General features: G+C 55.1%; 6 protein-coding genes across 6 annotated transcripts; 4 read left to right on the top strand and 2 right to left on the bottom strand.

Moving 5' to 3' along the window:
* Positions 1-146: 146 nt before the first annotated feature.
* Positions 147-2732, top strand: GLRG_06698 (DNA-directed RNA polymerase I subunit; the record flags this gene model as incomplete). Its single annotated transcript, XM_008097552.1, has 2 exons — positions 147-1626; positions 1678-2732. The coding sequence occupies 2 exons, from the start codon at positions 147-149 to the stop codon at positions 2730-2732; spliced, it is 2535 nt and encodes an 844-aa protein (XP_008095743.1).
* Positions 2733-2842: 110 nt separating this feature from the next.
* GLRG_06699 (uncharacterized protein) lies at positions 2843-3187 on the top strand (the record flags this gene model as incomplete). The annotated part of the gene is made up of 1 exon (XM_008097553.1): positions 2843-3187. One exon carries the CDS (start codon positions 2843-2845, stop codon positions 3185-3187), a length of 345 nt encoding a protein of 114 aa, XP_008095744.1.
* Positions 3188-3561: 374 nt separating this feature from the next.
* GLRG_06700 (pfs domain-containing protein) lies at positions 3562-4659 on the bottom strand (the record flags this gene model as incomplete). Its single annotated transcript, XM_008097554.1, has 2 exons — positions 3562-4354; positions 4457-4659. 2 exons carry the CDS (start codon positions 4657-4659, stop codon positions 3562-3564), a joined length of 996 nt encoding a protein of 331 aa, XP_008095745.1.
* Positions 4660-4768: 109 nt separating this feature from the next.
* GLRG_06701 (NACHT domain-containing protein) lies at positions 4769-6110 on the top strand (the record flags this gene model as incomplete). The annotated part of the gene is made up of 3 exons (XM_008097555.1): positions 4769-4808; positions 5158-5259; positions 5308-6110. The coding sequence occupies 3 exons, from the start codon at positions 4769-4771 to the stop codon at positions 6108-6110; spliced, it is 945 nt and encodes a 314-aa protein (XP_008095746.1).
* A 710-nt stretch (positions 6111-6820) lies between these two features.
* GLRG_06702 (WD domain-containing protein) lies at positions 6821-8420 on the top strand (the record flags this gene model as incomplete). Its single annotated transcript, XM_008097556.1, has 3 exons — positions 6821-6826; positions 6878-7640; positions 7705-8420. 3 exons carry the CDS (start codon positions 6821-6823, stop codon positions 8418-8420), a joined length of 1485 nt encoding a protein of 494 aa, XP_008095747.1.
* Positions 8421-10189: 1769 nt separating this feature from the next.
* GLRG_06703 (PAP2 superfamily protein) lies at positions 10190-11611 on the bottom strand (the record flags this gene model as incomplete). The annotated part of the gene is made up of 2 exons (XM_008097557.1): positions 10190-11135; positions 11190-11611. 2 exons carry the CDS (start codon positions 11609-11611, stop codon positions 10190-10192), a joined length of 1368 nt encoding a protein of 455 aa, XP_008095748.1.
* Between the last annotated feature and the right edge of the window lie 7146 nt (positions 11612-18757).

An 18757-nucleotide genomic window follows, 5' to 3' on the forward strand; every position in this document is an offset into this window, starting at 1 on the left:
CCGACTGCGAAAGGTCAGCGACTTTTCTTCTCTGCAACACAACTTCTGCCTGCCGAACTCACACACAGCCTTTTCTTTTCCTTCTTTAGAATCTTGCCACAAGCCACACCAAGCCCAAGGTATTCGATATTGTCCGCAATCTCAAGATGTCTGGAAAATCCGACGGCGGACGGCGTCGCTCTGCGAGTTTCCGAAGCGAAATGCATACACCGAAAAACAATGGTGGAAAATCCTTCATGCGCGGCCGAGCCCCCACCATGCCCTCGCTGAAGCGACCCAGCACTCCCGTCGCAGCGCCGTCTGTGCCGCCCGCCACGCCCGCCACGCCTAGCACTCTGCGCGTCGCGGTAGCTGCTGCCGCGGCCACCCCACCAATGGTCCGTGCAACCCTGGCAAGCTCTGCTGGATCTCCGCGAGACCCTCGAAAATTTCCTGCCGCAGCCAATTCCACCATCACGACGCCCTCAGTCCACGCCACTTCCGTCTCGCGTCTTCCTCCCAAATACATCCCAGACACGATGTCGTCACGCAAGCTAGATGGCGTTCACTCACTGAGCGCTCTGTTGGAGAAACAATCCCAGGAGCCGGCTCTCAGCCAATCGAAAAGCAAATTTGCCCGGGGCTCTCAATCCAAGGCCAAGGTCGAGAAGAAGTTCGACCCTCGCGCTGACGATACCGATGAGGAGGAAGACACCAGCAGCAGCGACGATAGTGATGGTGATACTCCGGCAGTTCCCAGCGCTGTGAACAAGCTCAATGGCCAGACTTCGTCGAGCAAACCTGCTGGTACACCACTCAAGAAGGCTAAGCGCGCCAAGGAAGACGAAGTCTCCGATAGCGATGTCGAACGCAAGACCTCGTCCGCGAAGCCCGCTTCCACTACCAAGAAAACTCCTGTCAAGCCCGAAAGCTCATCTGAAGAGTCCTCGGATTCCGAAGCGGAAGCGGAAGCGTCCGACTCCAGCGATAGCAGCAGCGAGAGCGAAAGCGAGTCCAACAAGAAACCGGCGCCGAAGGTTCCTGTGAAGGTGGCACCCACCAATGGCGCATCCACCACCTCTTCGAGCGGATCAGAGAGCGAATCGGAAGACGAGGCCGCAAAGCGCACAAGGTCCGCGGCTAAGCCTACGGTTAATGGCACTAAGGTGGTCGAGCCCTCGACCAGCTCTAGCGAGGCCAGCTCCAGCGAGGAAGAGAGCGGTGACGAAGAAGAAGAAGACGAAGATGATGATGACGGATCTAGAAACGAGGAGGCTAGCTCCGATGAGGAGTCCGATGACAATGCCGTTGCTGTTACTGCCAGACGCAATAGCAATGACCTCACCGTTCCTGGTTTCGTCGGCAAGGACTTCGTCCTGAGAAAGGCCCAAGGCGATGAGGATGGAAAGGACATGAGCGACTTCTTCGCCAAGGCCAAGCTCGACGGCAAGCAGCTCTGGTACTTCACCGTCCCGGCATCCATTCCCATCAACGTCGTCGAAAAGCTTCAAATTCCGATGGACAAGGCCCAGAACGGCGATGCCATTTTCAAGCACCACTCTGAGGACTATACCGTTGGCTTCGACGTCGGATCCACTGCTGTGCAGCTCCTCATACCCAACAAGAAGGGCACTCGCTACGAACAAGGTAAGCAGAACGTCTCAGACTCCCGTAGTGCAATATTCTAACTACTTCCAGCCTCCCAGAAGGTCGACAAGGTCTTGCACGTCAAGCGTGTAACCCAATTGGTCGGCGAGCCCCGTGCCCCTAGACCCAACCAGCCGAACGCTGCACGCCCTCAGCCTCCGGGTTTGAAAGCTCGTTTCCGCCCTATCGGTGTCTCTGATGATACCCCGCTGGGCTCGATTGGTTTGGATGCCTCACCCGACAACGACGAGGACGTCGATATGGCGCCGGCTCCTGCCTTGCCGTCCAGCTCCAAGAAGTCCAAGCGCGCGTCTACTCAGGGCGACGCCATGGACATCGACGAGCCTACCTCCAAGGCCACAAAGAAGGACAAGAAGTCCAAGACCGTCCGAGACCCCGTTCAGAACTCACAGTCAACTGACATTGAAGTCCCCAACTCGCAGCCTCTGACCTCTAAGAAGGACAAGAAGAGCAAGAAGCGACGCGATAGCTTCGAGTCGATCTCGAGTGTGGGTTCCAACCCCAAGTCGGCGCTCCTGAAGGGACAGAAGGTTGCTGCCGCTACTCCCGATCAATCCAAGAAGGCATCGAAGCGCAAGGTGCCTGCAGACGAGGAAGACGCTTCTGCTCAGCTGGCGAAGGAGGCTGCCTCTGCCGAGAAGAAGGCCAAGAAGCCCAAGCGCGACGCCGATAGCTCTGCTCTGGGGGCCGGCCAGGCTTCTGCCAAGAAGGTTACGGCCATTCCTCCACCGACTATCCCGACGGCTAGCTACTCTTTCTCCAACATCCCTCCCGGTTCCAGTCCTACCCCTCAGACCTCGACCCCTCTGCCGAAGTCCAAGTCGAAGAGCTCCAAGAAGTCCAAGAGTGACGAGCTGGCCATTCGCAGCAGCTCCCAGACCGCCTCTGCTCGCAAAGAAACGCCTATCCAGCCTACAAGTGTTCGCCGCGAGTCCGCCGTACCCCTCCCTCAGGTCCCTTTCCAGTCCTCTCCTGCAGCTGAGGAGACGCCCAAGAAGGAAAAGCACAAGCGAAGAAAGTCGGAAAAGACCGAAGAGCCCAAATCTGCCAAGAAGGAAACGCCCATTCCAGCGCCTAAGGTCTAGAAGACCAAGAGTTTCGGAAAGTCAAACCATATATTTCGGCCTGGCTTTTGAGCTCAACATTTCACTCGTACAAGACGAGCTGCCCATACCCCTGACAGAGTATATAAAAAATGCAAGCCGCAAGCACGACTTGCTCCGTTGAAAATCTTGGCCCGCGAGCCAGCTTGGGGGGTTTACAGCTGGTCCACCTGGCTTCTTTTTTTCCCTTTTTGTTTTCTTTTCTTGCATGGTACCGGATGGAAAAGTACACTATGGGCTTGAGAGTTAGCCTCATATCTCGCTTCACACCCTGCTCTATGCCGTCTGGCTTGCTTCGTTGCAAGGACGCAATGGCTCTTTCTACGATGGCCCCTCTGGTTTTCGCAAGAGCCACTTTCGCCTTGTATGAAGACGGGCTCGACGAGCTCGGGATGTGTCGGGGAACGAATCACCTTGGACTTTGCTTTCTTTCTTGAGGCGTTGGAAGGATGGATACCTAATGCACACCCCTCTTGTACGATGTCTCCATGGGGATCGGGAAGACGGAGGAGGAAGTTCGGCTCGAGTGGAGGAGCCACATGTTTGTCAGCTAGGTAGCTAGTCATAACGATGACGAACGATCAACTACTGGAGAGTACTTGGATGGCCTGCCCGGCGTAGTCCTTATACACCAGAGGCAAACTTGACCAAGACATATGTCAAGCAAGAAACAAGCTCAGCGGTGTATACTCCGTACTAGTCTTCCCATTCCGGAAGTCGAACCTGTAAGCACCACCAGCTGTTTCAAAAGCCTATCTATGCCGTGAACGTCTTTCAGACGGCTCCCACCCGGATCCCCAGTCTTTGGGCATCACCTAATGTGCAGATCGTTCCCGACTGAGAAGTTCCCGGAGCCGGAATGCTGGATGCCTGTGCCATAGAAACGATGGCCACCGCCGGTCCCTCTACTGAGATTCGATGCTTCGTTGACGGAAGGTGTCGGCACGGCGGACATCGACGGTGCCTTCGAAGAATCCACGTAAGTGAGCAGTTCCTTGGTGCAAGCGGCGGCGGCAGCGGCGGCGAAGTAGTGCCAGGCGTCGTTCTTGTGGGAATCCGCGTAATCGGAGATGCCGCGGATGACAATGCAGGAGAACTCGGACATGATCCCCGCGGCCTCCATCTCGAAGCAGAGCACGTCACCCAAGCTGCGCACAGCCACACTCCTCTTTGCCGAGCTTTTCAGCACGCTGTCGCCCGAGGCAATCAGGCCGTAGTGGATCACGGAGCCCTCTGGCTGACGCGGTGCTCTCTCTACTACATTAGATCTGTCACAGCTCGCACATGAAGCGCTGCTGGTGTCGTGTATATAGTCTTCGCTGAACAGGATGTCGGATTCATGGGATGGTCGTTGGTAGGCGGCGAGACGTGGTCCCTTTTGGAGCATCGCCGTCACAAAGTCTTGGATCTTGTTGTCGCTGACCAGATGGTCGGACCGCATCATCTCCACGGCGCTCCTTAACAGAGACGGCGGCGGCCACAACGAACCCTTGAGCACGAACCCGGCGTCGGTGTCCTTGCCCAGATCGCACTGCACGACACCGCCAGACTGCCCCTCGGGCATGCTCACGACAACATCGCCCAGGCGGATGTCGTGCCTGTCGCTGGGGACGCCTCCCGCGATGCCCACGAGGAACCGCCATTTGATGCAAGGGGATGTGCGGTCTAGGTTGGTGGCGACTGTCGCGGCGGCCCCTTTCCCCTACTTGCCGGGGAGGCATGCGAGGACGACGTTGTGGCCGCTGAGCTCGCCGACGACGTACATGTTAGAGTCCCCGTCCTTCGCCCGCAGACGGGGATGCTGCCGGTCCAGCATGAAGCGAACAGCACTCATCTCGAAGCTCATGGCACACACCACCACGAGGGTGTATTCCTCGTGCGTCTCGGGTGTTCTGGCTTCATCACACATGACGCTTCAGACTCCAGCGAGGTTGTCCTATCAGGTCGTCGTTATTCTTATGACAGTTACCGACGCTCTGTCCGTGGATTTCGGCTCTTATATATGGCTGCGGAGCAATATGAAGTACGGAGTGGCAGCCTTACACATCCAGAATCTCTGTAAGTACTCGGCGGTTATCTTAGGTACGTCTTGATTACAGGACTTGGCAGTTCACGTTTCTACCGGGGTTTCCTGCGCCTTGTTATTTAACCGCCCAAACCCCGTGTACCAACCAATGATGCCTGCGCATGTTGGCCAACTCCTGCTCAGCTGACTGCCGTTATTTGCACAGCCTGATGGAACAGGCTTGATTACAACGCTGCCTTTTACAATTTTTGGCCTTACAAACAGCGAGAGGCTACACGATGGAACGCGAATCCAGAGGGACACGGCGTGGGAAAGACTCCGACTCGGATAACCCCCGAAAGTGAAAGAAGACCATACCTCGGAATGACGACAATAGCACAGTCTCTCAAATCTTACAGGAGCCTGGTGCTCACTCGGAACTCTATGGCACTGGTATTCAACACGCAGGGTCAGGAAAATTTACTGCCCGCGAAATTTACATTGGTAGACTCTCTTTCGAGCGTTAAAAAGCCTAACTAACCAATGAGGAAGGCCCAACATCCGACAACGAGCTTGAGCGTGAGCTTCTTAGGGACTTGCGTATCAGCGACCCCCGCGACGACAAGCAACGCATCGAGCGCACTAAAGGAGGCCTGGTGTTGGACTCTTTCCGCTGGGTCCTCTATCATGACGACTTCCGCCGATGGCAGGACGATGGGCAGAGTCGTATGCTTTGGGTCAAGGGCGATCCAGACAAAGGCAAAACAATCCTTCTCTGCGGCATCATAACCGAGCTGGAGAAGCGGCCTGTAGACACTGTTCTGTCCTATTTCCTATGCCAAGCCACAGATGTGCGTTTGAACAACGCGACCGCCGTCCTGCGCGGCCTCGTATACCTACTGCTTGACCAACAACCATCCTTGATTAAGCGATTGCGAAAGAAGTACGACCATGTTGAGGACGTAAACAGCTGGGATGTCTTGTCAAGAACTCTCCTCTTTATCTTACAAGACCTAGGCTCACAAACGACCTACCTAGTCATTGACGCACTTGACGAGTGCGAGACGGGTCTCAGCCAGCTTCTTTACCTCATTATTCAGGCCTCCTCTACAACCCAGGCAAAGTGGCTACTTTCCAGCTGTAACAGGCGCGATATTGAGCAAGTCATACGGCCCAGGGAGTCCCAGACTAGGTTGAGTCTAGAGCTGAAGGAAAACGCAGAGCTTGTGTCCCGCGCAGTCAACACATACATCTCTCAATGTATCTCGCAGCTGGCGGTACTGGAGGGAGACGTTTTGCTAAAGGATCAAATCCGAAGCAAAATACAGCAAAAGGCCGATGGGACATTCCTATAGGTCTCTCTCGTCATCCAAGAGCTTCACCAGGCAGAGGTTTGGGAAGTCATGGACATCATCAACAATATCCCGGCCGGCTTGGACAAATTGTACAAGCAAATAATATAGCAGATCAAGTGTCAAGGGCGCGGCAGACCCAATCAATACTAGAAGCTTCTTTCGACTGTCACTGCCGCCCATCGCCCGCTTCACTTGGAAGAGCTGCAGGTTCTTGTCGATTTGCCGTCAAGAGTTCCCGCCACGCGACAGAACATCGCGGCAATTGCAGGACAAAGCGGGTCTTTTCTCACAATAAGAGACAATGTCGTTTACATCATCCACCAGTCAGCAAAGGATTTCCTAGCCAAGCACATTGCGGAATTTCGGTCTGGCCTGGCAGCGGTGCACAACATCGTCGCCTCACGATCGATCCAGGCCATGTCGGAAACACTTGGACGCGACATGTATGAACTTCGTAAGCCGGGATTCCCAATCAGCCGAGTCAAGCCACCCGACCCCGATCTACTGGCGTCTGTCCGATATTCCTCTGTCTATTGGGTCAGCCATCTAGCGGAGGGTTGTCATGAACAGAGTCAATGGGTCGAGAGTTATGTGACGGCGGACCTGTCCATACATTCTTGGAGAAGCATCTCCTCCACTGGCCGGAGGCGCTCAGTCTTCTTGGGGGTCTGTCAGAGGGTATCCTTAAGGCATCCAAGCTGGCAAATCTGATGCAGGTACGTCTCGAAATACCTTTAAAGTTCTTACGAGATACTGATAGGGTATAGCTCTCACCAGAAAGCCCTGAACTTACAGAACTAGCCCGGGACGCATTAAGATTCATTCGAGCTAATCGAGCTGGTATTGAACTCAGTCTTCTTCAGGTTTATACTTCTGCACTTATATTCTCCCCGAAACTCAGTACGATCAGGATGCTGTTTGGTGACGAGGAGCCTCATCGGATCACTACAAAGCCAGCTGTGGAAGACAATTGGAGCGCATGCTTGCAGACGCTTGAAGGTCATGCATCTGGCGTTTCCTCAGTGGTCTTCTGTAGTAACAGCATGCAGCTGGTGTCAGGTTCATGGGACCGCACGGTTAAGGTCTGGGATATTGCTACAGGCCAGTGTATCCAGACACTTCTGGGTCATACCAACGAGGTCTATTCAGTCGCCTTGTCAAGTGATAGCAAGTATCTTGCATCAGCAGATAAAACCATTAAGATCTGGGACCTGGCCACAAGCCAGCGTCTCCAAACGCATAAACATCACATCAGCGCTTTTGCCTCAGTAACTTTCTCGGGCGACAACACACAATTGGTATCAACGTCAGATGACGGAACTGTTCAGATCTGGGACAGTACAGGCTGGTATTTTGGTTCGCTTAAGGGCCATACCAAAGCTACTACCCTTGGCAGCCTTCTTGGAAACAATACAAAAGTGGCATCATACTCTGATGGTAGCTCTGCTAAGATCTGGGACAAGGCAACAGGCCGCTGCCTGAAGACTCTCGAAGGCCATCGAGGCCGCGTTACGTCAATCTCCATTACAGGTAATTACCGGTATAATTAGTTTAAGTGCTAACCAAGGGAACGTGGTTACAGACAGTGCCATAGGGCGGTGTTTACAAACGCGGAAGGACCAAAGAGATCGCCGGCCTTCATACTCCTCTGTGGATTCCATACTTCTGGCATCAGCCTCGGTTGACAAGACTATCAAAGTATGGGATATAGCTACAGGCCAGTGTCTCCATACACTTCATGGTCACAAGAAATATAGCGGCGCGGTTGCCTTCTCAAGCGACGGCACACAGCTGGCATCGATATCAAGAGACGGAACGGCTAGGATCTGGGATGTAGCTACAGGAAAGTGTCTCCAGACACTGGGTCACGATGGATGGCCATGTTCAGTAGCCTTCTCGAACAACGGCACGCAGCCGGCATTGTCATCAGGTGATACCATTATGATCTGGGACATATCTACCGGCCAGAGTCGATGTACGATTCGAACGGCCGACCTCGGTTACTTTAGCCAAATCTTCTTTTCAGAAACCGACCTGCAGCTCTACGCGGATAAAGGCGCCATAGATCTGAGACCTGGCACCGGTCCGACGTCGCGGCCGCGGGCCAATGCGGTGGAAGTGGTAACCTTCTGCGGCTATGCTTTCAGTCACGACAATGTCTGGATCACACGAGACTCAGAGAACGTGCTGTGGTTGCCGCCGGAGTACAGGCCGAGGTGCACGACCGTGAGTGGTTCCACGATGGCCCCCGGCTGCGACGGAGGCGGGCTCATAGTTTTGGGATTTTCAGAGGACGACCCAATCTTGTAGCGACCCGTACGCTTCCCCTCTTAGATGTATATGTGTCGTCAGTTCGGATCGTATCTTTCTTTCCTCTAGCACACCGTGCAGAAGAAAGGGTTGCAAACGAATTCTTTTAGGGTGCTGCTCAACTCTAACATCTCCATTCGCCATCATTCCGTCGCACCAAGTGACCAGTCACTGCAGCCATGCCACTCGATGTCAAGGTCGACCGGCAACCTGCCGATGAAGAGGGTGACGAAATGCCGCCGCGCACAGGCAAATCCTAGCCGAACCCGAAGAAGTTGTTGTTGCTTGTTGGGGGGGGGGAGCTGGTGTTTCTCGACGCCCGGCATGGGAAAAGGAGAATCGAGACCGGAGGGAGCCGCCATCGGGCATTACATCCAACATGGAAATTCATGCTCATGCCACGCGACGGACCCGCATCGTCAATTCGGGCCCCTTTTCCCTGTCTAACCACCTATTATCCCCTTCTTTGCCCCCTTTCCTCGGGGAAATTAGCTATACAGTCATGTGTAAAATGTCTGGGCTCACTGACATATACCTCGTCCGCCCAAGCCCAACAGGCCCCCCAACCCCCCGCCCGGCACTTGCATCTGCCTCGTCATCCCTGGGACCTAAAGAAAAGGGGAGAGCGATATAACCAGAGAGAAGAGGAACAATGGAGGCCCAAACCGCAAAGACCCCAGACAGACAGACAAAAAGACAAACCCTTGTCCGGTACCCTTTTTCGATGTGGGCCAGCGATCATTTGTAAGCGCCCAATGCCCCCCCCCCCCCCCCCCCCCCCGGTCTGGTCGTGACGGGAGGCGGTCCCGATCGCTCGGGTCTTGGCTTAGCGTCGTTTCCGGCCCCCCGCCCTCCTTGCCCAGTCGTTTCTTCGCCGCCTGCGCTCGCAACCAAAGAAGAGCTGGCTAGGTACGGTAATTATAACCCCTCTTCCACAAACACCCACTCTCCCCCCGGAAGGTTATTCAACGACACGATACTAATCGCCCTCAACTCAGCCACATTTGCTGATGCGACGACAATCTGAACGGGGCTTACTGAGCAGGTCATGATGGTGCGCCCAACGGGTGGAAACGTCCTGTGTTGAGATATTGTTTCTCGTCTTTATTCTTCATGTTCATCAACTACTTCAGTAGCGACTGCTCTACCTGTGCTCGTGGTATACTTTGGCTCTCCTCCTCCGCATTACATCGGGTCCGCCTTCCTCGCTGGTCGGACGCCTGAGGCTCAATCTTGTCCTCCCCACGTCCGACACACTGCGCCAGAGTGGGAAGACATCTGAGTCCTCAACATTGAACACATTAAATGTACCGGGGGTCTATATCTTCATGTCCCCATTCCGTGTACCTCTCTTAGGCCAATTCCCTTGGTCTTTCTCTGCCGTTATGGTCATCCATGAGGCCGTTACTCCCATGCCTGGCGAGAGTCTCGCGTCGCCGGCTAGTGATTTCGTCTGCAACATGAAAAAAAATAAAAAATAATGATAATGATAAAATAAAGCACCGCAATTGCGCCGTTGCTGTGCTCCTTATGATGCGAATGGTGCAGATAGTCCAAATTGGTATCCGTGTTGAGTGAAGATTGCTGATGATGAGGACCGAACAAAAGGGTATTGGTCAAGGGCGGAATCCTTCTTCTTCGAGGGCTCCGAGTACGCTCTGCGGGGCTGTGCCGGCATTATGGCCCACCCAGCTCGTGAATAGTCCTCGCTTATATTATGCCGAGTCCATGTTGGAATGCGCGTGCTGTGAAAGATAGAACCCCCCAATCTACCGGACGGCCACCTCGGTAAGCTGAGGAATCTCGTGTCGTTCGTGGTCGGATCGGATCTCGATGCTGAAGAGGCTGCGGCCGGATTCTTCCGAGAGCGCGGGGCTCAGACTCCCACTGCCCCGGCTCGATGTACTGTAGCTGGAACTGCTGCCGACCGTCCACTCGTCGCTGGACGAGCTGCCGCGTCGCTGGAGGTATCCCATGTTGTACAACCGTCCGTACTCCTCGTCAAAGATCTTGGTCTGCTCGCCAATCTCAACGTAGTCGTACTCCCAGCGCGTCTTCTTGTCGGCCTGCTGTTGAGGCAGGTACCGAGCCTTGGCATAGTAGAAGATGCCGGCGGAGAGAAGGGACCCACCGACCAGGTCGACCGCATAGTGGTGGTTGAGGTACATGGTCGCCCACCAGATCCATCCGACGTAAATTACGAAGAGAGGGCGGAAGCGCGGGAAGCAATGGCTCAAGATGAGAGCCTCCATGACGGCGTCGGCGGCGTGCAGCGATGGAAAGGCGCCGAAAGGCACAGGGGCAGTGGTGAAGCTCGTCGTGTACATGTCGATACCGAGAATGGCATCAATACGGGCCAGGCCGGCCGGGGACCCCTGCATGCCATAGGCAGCAGGTGCCAGGCCATGCTCGTTTTCGTACCACGGAGGAGTGCAGGGGAAGAGGAGCTGGATGGTCACACCGAGCACATTCAGCCATCCAAAGCACTTGGCGAAGACGGGGAGCGTCTTGGGCGCGGCAAAGAGGAACAGGAAGCCGGCGCAGACGAACGGGGCGCCAAAGTGGCCCAAGCCGTATGGGATCCAAGCGAGAATGTCGAGGACCGGGTGGGTGTGAGCGGACAGGATATTAGAGAGGTTGGCGCCGTAAAGGACGTTCTCGAGGGCTGGCAGGACGCGAACCCAGATGTGAGGGCGGTATTTCGCATCGATGAAGCTATGATCCAGTCAGGCTCCTGACCGCGATGCCCAGAGAATGTAAGCGACTTACCGACTGCAAAAGAAATAAATGAGGTAGGCCCATATACTCAGCCCTGGGAAGAAGAACTGGCTGGTGGCGGGAACGGTCAGAAGCAGGAGACCGCCTGCGACAGCAAGAGTCTTGATTAAGGGTGCCGATGGCGTAATGCAAAGCGACAAGATGATTAGGGCGACCAATATCGTGTACTGTAAGTCGAGAAGCCTCCACTTGTGTGCTCGCAGTCTCCGTATTGTGACGAGAGGGTTGAACGACTTTTGGAGCGATGTGATATCGTGAGCGTCGGTGTAGGTGTCGCTCTTCTTCTGATGCCTCTTTCCTCGGCTTGGTCGGTATCGGTACGGGATCGGGTTGAGCTTGGCGAAGTTGATGTTGCCTGTCAAGAGCGACGGTAGCTTCGGCTTCGCCCGGATGAGACTGGGGAGGTCACGCATGGTTGCTGGACGCGCTCGGAGCAGAAGGCAGTATTGAAGGATTGCAAGGCAACGCGCGCGGCGGGGCGAGAGGCGGTAGTAGGTGACGGTGAGGAGGACCTCTGAAGACGACAAGGTCTTCTTCCGGGATGCGTCAACTTGTCCGTGTCTGACTAAAACCAAAACATCCGGTAGGGTTCTTTGTCGTTATGTTTGGTTGTGTCTCTCGATGGGCCAGCTACGTCATGTCCCGGTGAACAAGGCTCCTGTAATTCCCAAAACTTGCCAAATCCTCGGGTTGGTGTCCTGTGAGTGGATGGAGGCCGCCCAAGGGAGAAGACGGGTGAATAATCAACAGGCGACGGAGAGAGTCTTGAGTAGGAGGGGAGGACTTGGAGAGGAAAGGGAGCAAGAGATCAAGAGGAATGGGACAGGTAGCAATGCTGCGGAAAGTGTGGATGACTAGACTGATATGTATGGCGAGGCCGCGGAACGGACGGGGCAAAGCGGCAGGGGAGGGCAAAGTAGGTTAAGGTAAGGCAGAAGGGATAGAGAGAACCGGAGACCGGACCAAACAAGGTCCAAGGTCCCAAGTCCCAGGGTTTTTTTTTTGTCCCTCCCAAAGAGATGAGGCCGAGGTTTGGATTCTACCGGAGCCCACGGTTTGTAAGAGCCCAGAGGTACCCAGGTCGCCCACGGCAGAGCGGAAAGGTACCAAGTGAACCCAAGCCGGCCTACGGAAGCGGCGGGGACCAGGGTGCTTGTCAGAGGCCAACAGCGGAGTAGAATGGATGTTTGTGTGTGTGTGTGTGTGTGTGTGTGGTGTGAGTGTGAGTGAGTACCTGTATGAATGTGTGGGTGCCCCCGTCTGTTCTTTCTTCGCGGACAGCCCAAAGTATCGCGACTTGTACCGGTACGTACCATGGATACACGTACCTTTTTTCACCTTTTTTTTTTTGCCTGTGGTAGGTTGCGAGTCTCCCGTCCCTACGGATACACAGCTGGCCATGGCCAGGGGCCCCGGGCGGTAAGTGGTTCGGTGCAGCGCGTGGGCCACTGGGTAATGTACAGGCATACACTCACAGCAGTGTAATGTACTGACAAAACTGAGGACGCTGAATCGAATCATGAGGGAGCTACGGTGCTCTGCTGCTTCATTCCGAGACCCTGGGGTTCCTTGACATGCCTCTCTTGGCGTCTCTGTCTGCGTATCGGGTACTCAGGATTGCGCTGTTCTGTCCGAGTGTCGGGTTTCGCTTCCGTACGCCTCGTCTCCCATGCACAAGAAAGAGGAAGGACGAGCCGCGCGGGTGTCAATTGGAGCCCTGCCATGTTCCCGCTCCCTCCGGATAGACATGTCATGATTGCCATTGGAAGGCTGGTCAAGCTCGGCGCCGTCGCTTTAGAGGTCTCATGGTGATCCTCCCGGGGGGAGGGTGGGGGCTGGAGAGTGACTGCCTATGTATCCGTACCGGTAGTCGCGTGCCGGTCAGATTACCTAACGACGATGAGGGACTGCGGTGAGTGACTGACAAACTGGGACCATTTCGGTCTGTAGTGAACAAACCTATTTGGTAGGAGGGGGGAAAGGGAAAAAACCACACACGACCAGAATGTGAGAGCCGCTCGGAGGCTGCGGCTCGGGTACAGGTACATGCCTGATAGAACAGAGTCTCGGGGTACGTACCGCAGCAAGAGTCACGAGTGCTTGTGGGTAATCCACCGTTCTAGGTAATGGGCCACGCACGGGCTTATCTTGGAGAAACATCAGCGATGCACGTTCGCTCCCTGCACCGGGATGTACGTATTTACTAATTCCAAGTCCGCTTTCCTTATGTGATGATGCTGGCTTGCATACCACTTCGGATACCTACACTAATTACTTGACGCTGGGGTCCATTTTTCGCTTCGAATTTTCTGCTCCGTCACGACCACGACCGAACATGTCCGTGGTGGATTCGATTAGTGATGGTCTAGAAGCTGCCGTCTGTTTGTGATTTCCTTCCATCATTTACTTGTACAAGCTAGGTACTTTGGATTCCAGCCCGCATCTTTCCATGTGGTCCTGGTCCTTTGCCTCGAAGAATGAATGCACCGCTATTGATGGCCAGCAAAGCCCGTCCGTCCCCCGTCTCCTGTTCCCGATGCGACAAATTGGCGCATCGTACTTGTCATACTCGAACCTGACCTGGCCCTGCAGGCGCGCGTCACCTGCATCCAAGCCAGTCACAGAAAGAAAGAATGTGTGGTGTGTGTGTGTCGCGTGCGTACTCGAGTCGACGACTGGTTAACAGGGCTGATGATGAATCGCACCCCCGTCCCAACGATACATACCTACCCGTTCGAGCTCCTTCTCGCGTTGCATCGTAGGAGGAGATGCAATAGCGAAGTGTCACATTGACGTGTCTCTTTGCTGACCCTCCCTCCCCCCTCCTCTTGTATTCAATCAATACATTTAAGTGAAACAAACTGCTGCTCCTCACCCGGTGTCGCGGCTGTTATCGTTGACTGTCTCAGCAAGTGCGCAACGGGGGGGAGGTTGGCCCTTGCCGAAAACATGTCACTCGCCTACTTGCCTCGCTTGCTCGGCAAGCCTGGAAGAAAGGATGTCATCGTGACTACACAGACAGCCCACACATGAGCAACCAGTAGTGTAGGTACTTGGATCGTGCAGTGTAGTAAGTACCGGAAGAGCCATCTCGTCGTTGGGCCGACACGATCGGCGCCATCGGTGAAGACCACAGAGTCGCAAAGGTCGGTGCATCGGGCTGGCCTGACCGCTGACCGCTGACCGCCCAACGTTGTCGATTCGGTTTTTGTGGTCTGACGCAAGGCGTTAGGGACCGTCACTGTCAAAACGGGACTTGCAATCGGTGGCTTGCAAATGGCTTGCAAATGGCTTCGACACCAATCCCGGTCGACGCATGCATGCAACATACAGTAGTGAATCGGGCTACTGTCCTGGTCGTGCCTTCCAATGCCGACCGATGCTTATCTAATCTATGGTTCCGCCATCAAGCCCCCTCCAACGATGCGAACTAAGGGGTATTCTGCATGCCATTAACTCCGTCCCGGCCGGTCAGCGAGAGCCGAACTGACGCTATTGTGCCAGCATAATCGGGGCTCTGCAAAAGCGGCATCACCCTTGATTACTGCCGAAATAAGCGCCAAGACGAATGCCATCTCAACTTGACAACGACTCGGACCAAGAGAATTGTAGTGTAAGCTGTACATGCAGCCCAGCCCCAGCCCACATCAGGATGCCAATTCTGTCAGAAAGGCAAAGGTTCTCCGTTTCGAGTTGGCAAGCGCCGGCGCTTCGTCTCTCTCCCTGCCCCTTCTCTGTAGCCCCCACTCTCTCTCTCTCTCTCTCTCTCTCTCTCTCTCTCTCTTTCACGCACAAACACAAACAGAAAAGCCAGAAAGGCAAGCGGGTCGGTTCAGAGTAACACGGCTAGACGCGAAATGATGGCGGATTGTGCTGACGACAACTCACTGCTTGTCTTGGCGCCCAGAGGTCAGTAGGGGGCCGAGTGCCCCATTGCACCAGCGGGGAATAAGCGAGTCCGCACGCCCGCTGGCAATGAGGTTGAAAGTTGGCCAGCGGTAGATAGCCAACGAAACCGAGCAGGAGCTTGCAGCTAGCAGTAGGGTCGTAAGCCACCACAGGCACCTAGGGTACCTACACTACCTACTACCACCGGGTAGTACACAAGGGAAAGTGAGAATGTGACCACAATGAGTAGTGTAAGGGGTGATGGTGACGCGAGGTTGGGCAAGGTTGCCCCAGTACGGATACGCACACAGGTTGTTCGGTGTCGCAAGTACCGGTACTTGGTCCATTACGTACCTCCCTCCTGCTCCACCTCTCGCCAGGGAGAAGCAGGAGCAGCAACAGCTGTTGACTTCATTTTCTTCTGTGATGTCCCCACTTGGCGGCCATTGTTCCTAGGGCCCAGCCCCCTCCTAAGGCCAGCCAGGTAGTACATCATAGAAGCTAGGCAGGTACTCACTGTCGTCATTATTCCAGTTTTCCTTCCTTCTCCTTCCCCCCTTCCTTTGTCATCCAGCATGCTTACGCAAGATGCGCAATTTTTCATCCATTCGCTTAATCCCGGGGTCCATTTGATTCCCGCCGCCTATCGAGCAGTACGCCGCTCTCCACCCCAAGGAGTCGGCCATCGGCCTTGACCAAACCTCCGCATCCCGTCTGCGCTTTTCCTTATCCCATTCATCTCGCTTGTACCGTTGGATTACCGACAATCCTGCCTGTGACATCTTGTGGCCTCGATTACGGATACCGGGACCCGAATGCGCTGTGTACACGGACAGTCACGGCCGTCGTTGGATCGGACGATGGTCTCTCCATCCGTACACGCGTGTGTGGAGTAGTATCGAAAGGTCGTGGTGCATCACACATGCAACGGAATTCGTTTCCCAACTATGACTACAGCGAAACGCTCCGCGCCTGAGGAGCTGCGACCGAGAAATGCGTGCCTCGACTTTCTCTGAACCAGACCAGACACGCCGCTACATACCTGTTCCCCCATGCCGTACCATACCTCGACAAATTCAGGCTCCTCACACAAAGCCCAGAGAGGTACATCGCGCATTACCAGCCCCTACTATGGAGTATTGGTTTTAGCTAGAGCTTGTTTCCGCCTGCATGCAGTCCTGCCAATCGATGCCGTTTGCCCTTCTCATGTTCAACGCGCGGAAGACGGCCGAAACCGATACGACAGGCCCACATCATCTGGTTTCTGCTCCGAGATGCAAATCGCGCCAAGCATGGGTGGTTACTAGCCCCGAGGCGGCGAACGGGGGTGGGGACGACCTTGGCAGGATATGGTTGCGATAGTTACCACATCAAGTCACGCGTGCGACACGCTAATCGTCGGTAGCTTGAGTGGTGGGAGGACTCCAAGAGCTTGCTTCCACAGCATCAAGCAAACATGCCGGACCAACGGGAAACTGCAGTTGCTGCCGTGTCGTTGATTTGTGAGCCGAAGCCACACACTGGTAGCTTCGCGGCCTTGGGTGATTCCGACCCCGACGACCCAATATCCGCCACATGGACAAATCCCCCCCCCCCCCCCCCAGCCCGCCGCCCTGTCTTGGCAAAAGAATGGTGGTTTTTCTAGTGCAATCCGCAGAGACTAGCGACCAAAGGCAGCGCTCCCGTTGACTACTAGCAACCACTCAGACGGCGCCAGCATTGTTCCCTACCACACATCACAAAAAGTCGGCATCATGGATCACCCCTTGAGCCAGGTAGTGACTACGATCTACTATGATTTCGAAAAAGTATCCGGGCGGCCGTCGCATTTCCTTGCCGAGTACTCAGGCCAACGTCAAAGTCAACCATCGTAGCAGTGGCCATCAGGGGGAGAGCGCTCTGTGAACTCGAAACCGCCACGAGGTCCGAGTTTGTTAACATGAGAGAAAGTCAATCATTCCAAGTTCCTGCGTGGAACCGCCTGTCGAGTGTGAAGTTCTCGGCAGACGGCCTCTCCCATCGCGTACGAGAGCTGCTTTCTCTATCCAGAACAAAACCAACACACCAAGGAATGTGTTCGCACCATGTCCATCTCACATGTTCAGCACCGTGTCACTCTGCCTCACCGCAGAGCCGCTAACAGCACGTCCTCTGTGCCAGCTCAGCTGAGTAGGGAGTTACTACCATCATTATTACTGCGAGGCTCCAGCGCACTTGGCGGCTTGGCAGTCTGACACCGTTTCTGCTACATCACTCGACCACCAACATGACAGGCAGCCATGTCTGGGCGTTTGCATATCGCGTGTGCATGCGTTGCGCTGCGTTTGCGTTGGGACCCCTCTGATATGAGCAACCTTGCCGGGGAAGGGAGTAGAGAGAGAATCCAATCCCGTGCCAGGTTGGAGTGATCAGACAGACAGATATCCTAAGAGTCACTACCCAGGTGCTCTCTCGGCACTACCTACTCGAGATTGCGAGCCTGCGCAACCAAGATTTTGGTGGAGCGAGTCTTAGACTACTACCGAGTATACTTGCATGGCTCGCGGCGGAGCGGAGATTTCCCACTCTTCCTCCGTTCCATTTCCATCTCGGAATCTTTCCGGCGGGACTCGTTGGCGATGCTCGCCGAAATGAGATCTCCTTTGTCAAAATACTAAAAAGATTCTTCCAACTCCTCGCCTCCACAGCGGGGCCTCGGGGCCTGCCCAGGAAGAGCCTAAAGGGAAGCCCTGTCTTGGGCAGACAGACACAGTTGAGAGACACGCGCAGCCGCCGACGTGCACCATCTCCGAGCGATCCGGGCGCCAAGACCAACCAGAACCCGTGATACCGCAGCTGTTATAGCTGTCCTGATTGGTTTTTGCGCCAGCGAGAGACTCACCACATTGCCAGAGGTGTCGGTGAGAATAAGCTCGCAGCTTCACGGGTCAGCTTATCAGCCCGCCAACCTACCCGTAGGAGTAGCTCAACGGTGATCCCCGCCACCATTCCTTCTGTTGTGGTACTGCCTATCGATAAAGGCGACCGCTGCTGTGGGCTGTTTTCGCTACTGCTGTGTCTCACATCATCCATGCATGCCGCACGCACCCTCTCCTGTAGGTAGAGCCGCTCGACGGGCCAACCACATGAGATTACCGCTCTCGAAATGAGGCATGCTTATGCACTTGTCGACTCCCTCTGACTCCCTCTGACTTGTACATACCGTCTGCTCCAATTGAAGACTGGCATGGACGCCAGAACCGCGACGTGGCTCCTACAGTCAGGACACGGACGGGGATGCCTCTTACCAGCATCGCTTACTACAGTACTGATTTCCAAGCGCATGAAATTGTCACAGCCCTCCTGGTATTGCGCCTGGCGGTACGGATAGTGGGTGGGTGGGTGGCCTTGCAAACTGGCATTTGCCTGCTTGCTTCCATCATGGGTCAAGGCCAGACCAGCCGAAATCGATGGTTCACCGCAGGACAGGATCACCCCGCTGGTGGCCATGGTTCACAGGTTTTCGTCCGACGTTGTGCAAGCACCTTTCCGCATCAGTCCACACGTTATTCCGGACCTGGCTAATCGTCGGGCCAGTCCCGGCATTCGGTGTTAGGCCCGGAGCCGATGGGCATTGCAACCGCGGACGCGCCAAGTCGAACTCCGCCCTCCCCACTCCTCAACTGTCCACC

Source organism: Colletotrichum graminicola, assembly GCF_000149035.1.
Source record: "Colletotrichum graminicola M1.001 genomic scaffold supercont1.27, whole genome shotgun sequence".
Lineage (NCBI taxonomy): Eukaryota > Fungi > Ascomycota > Sordariomycetes > Glomerellales > Glomerellaceae > Colletotrichum > Colletotrichum graminicola.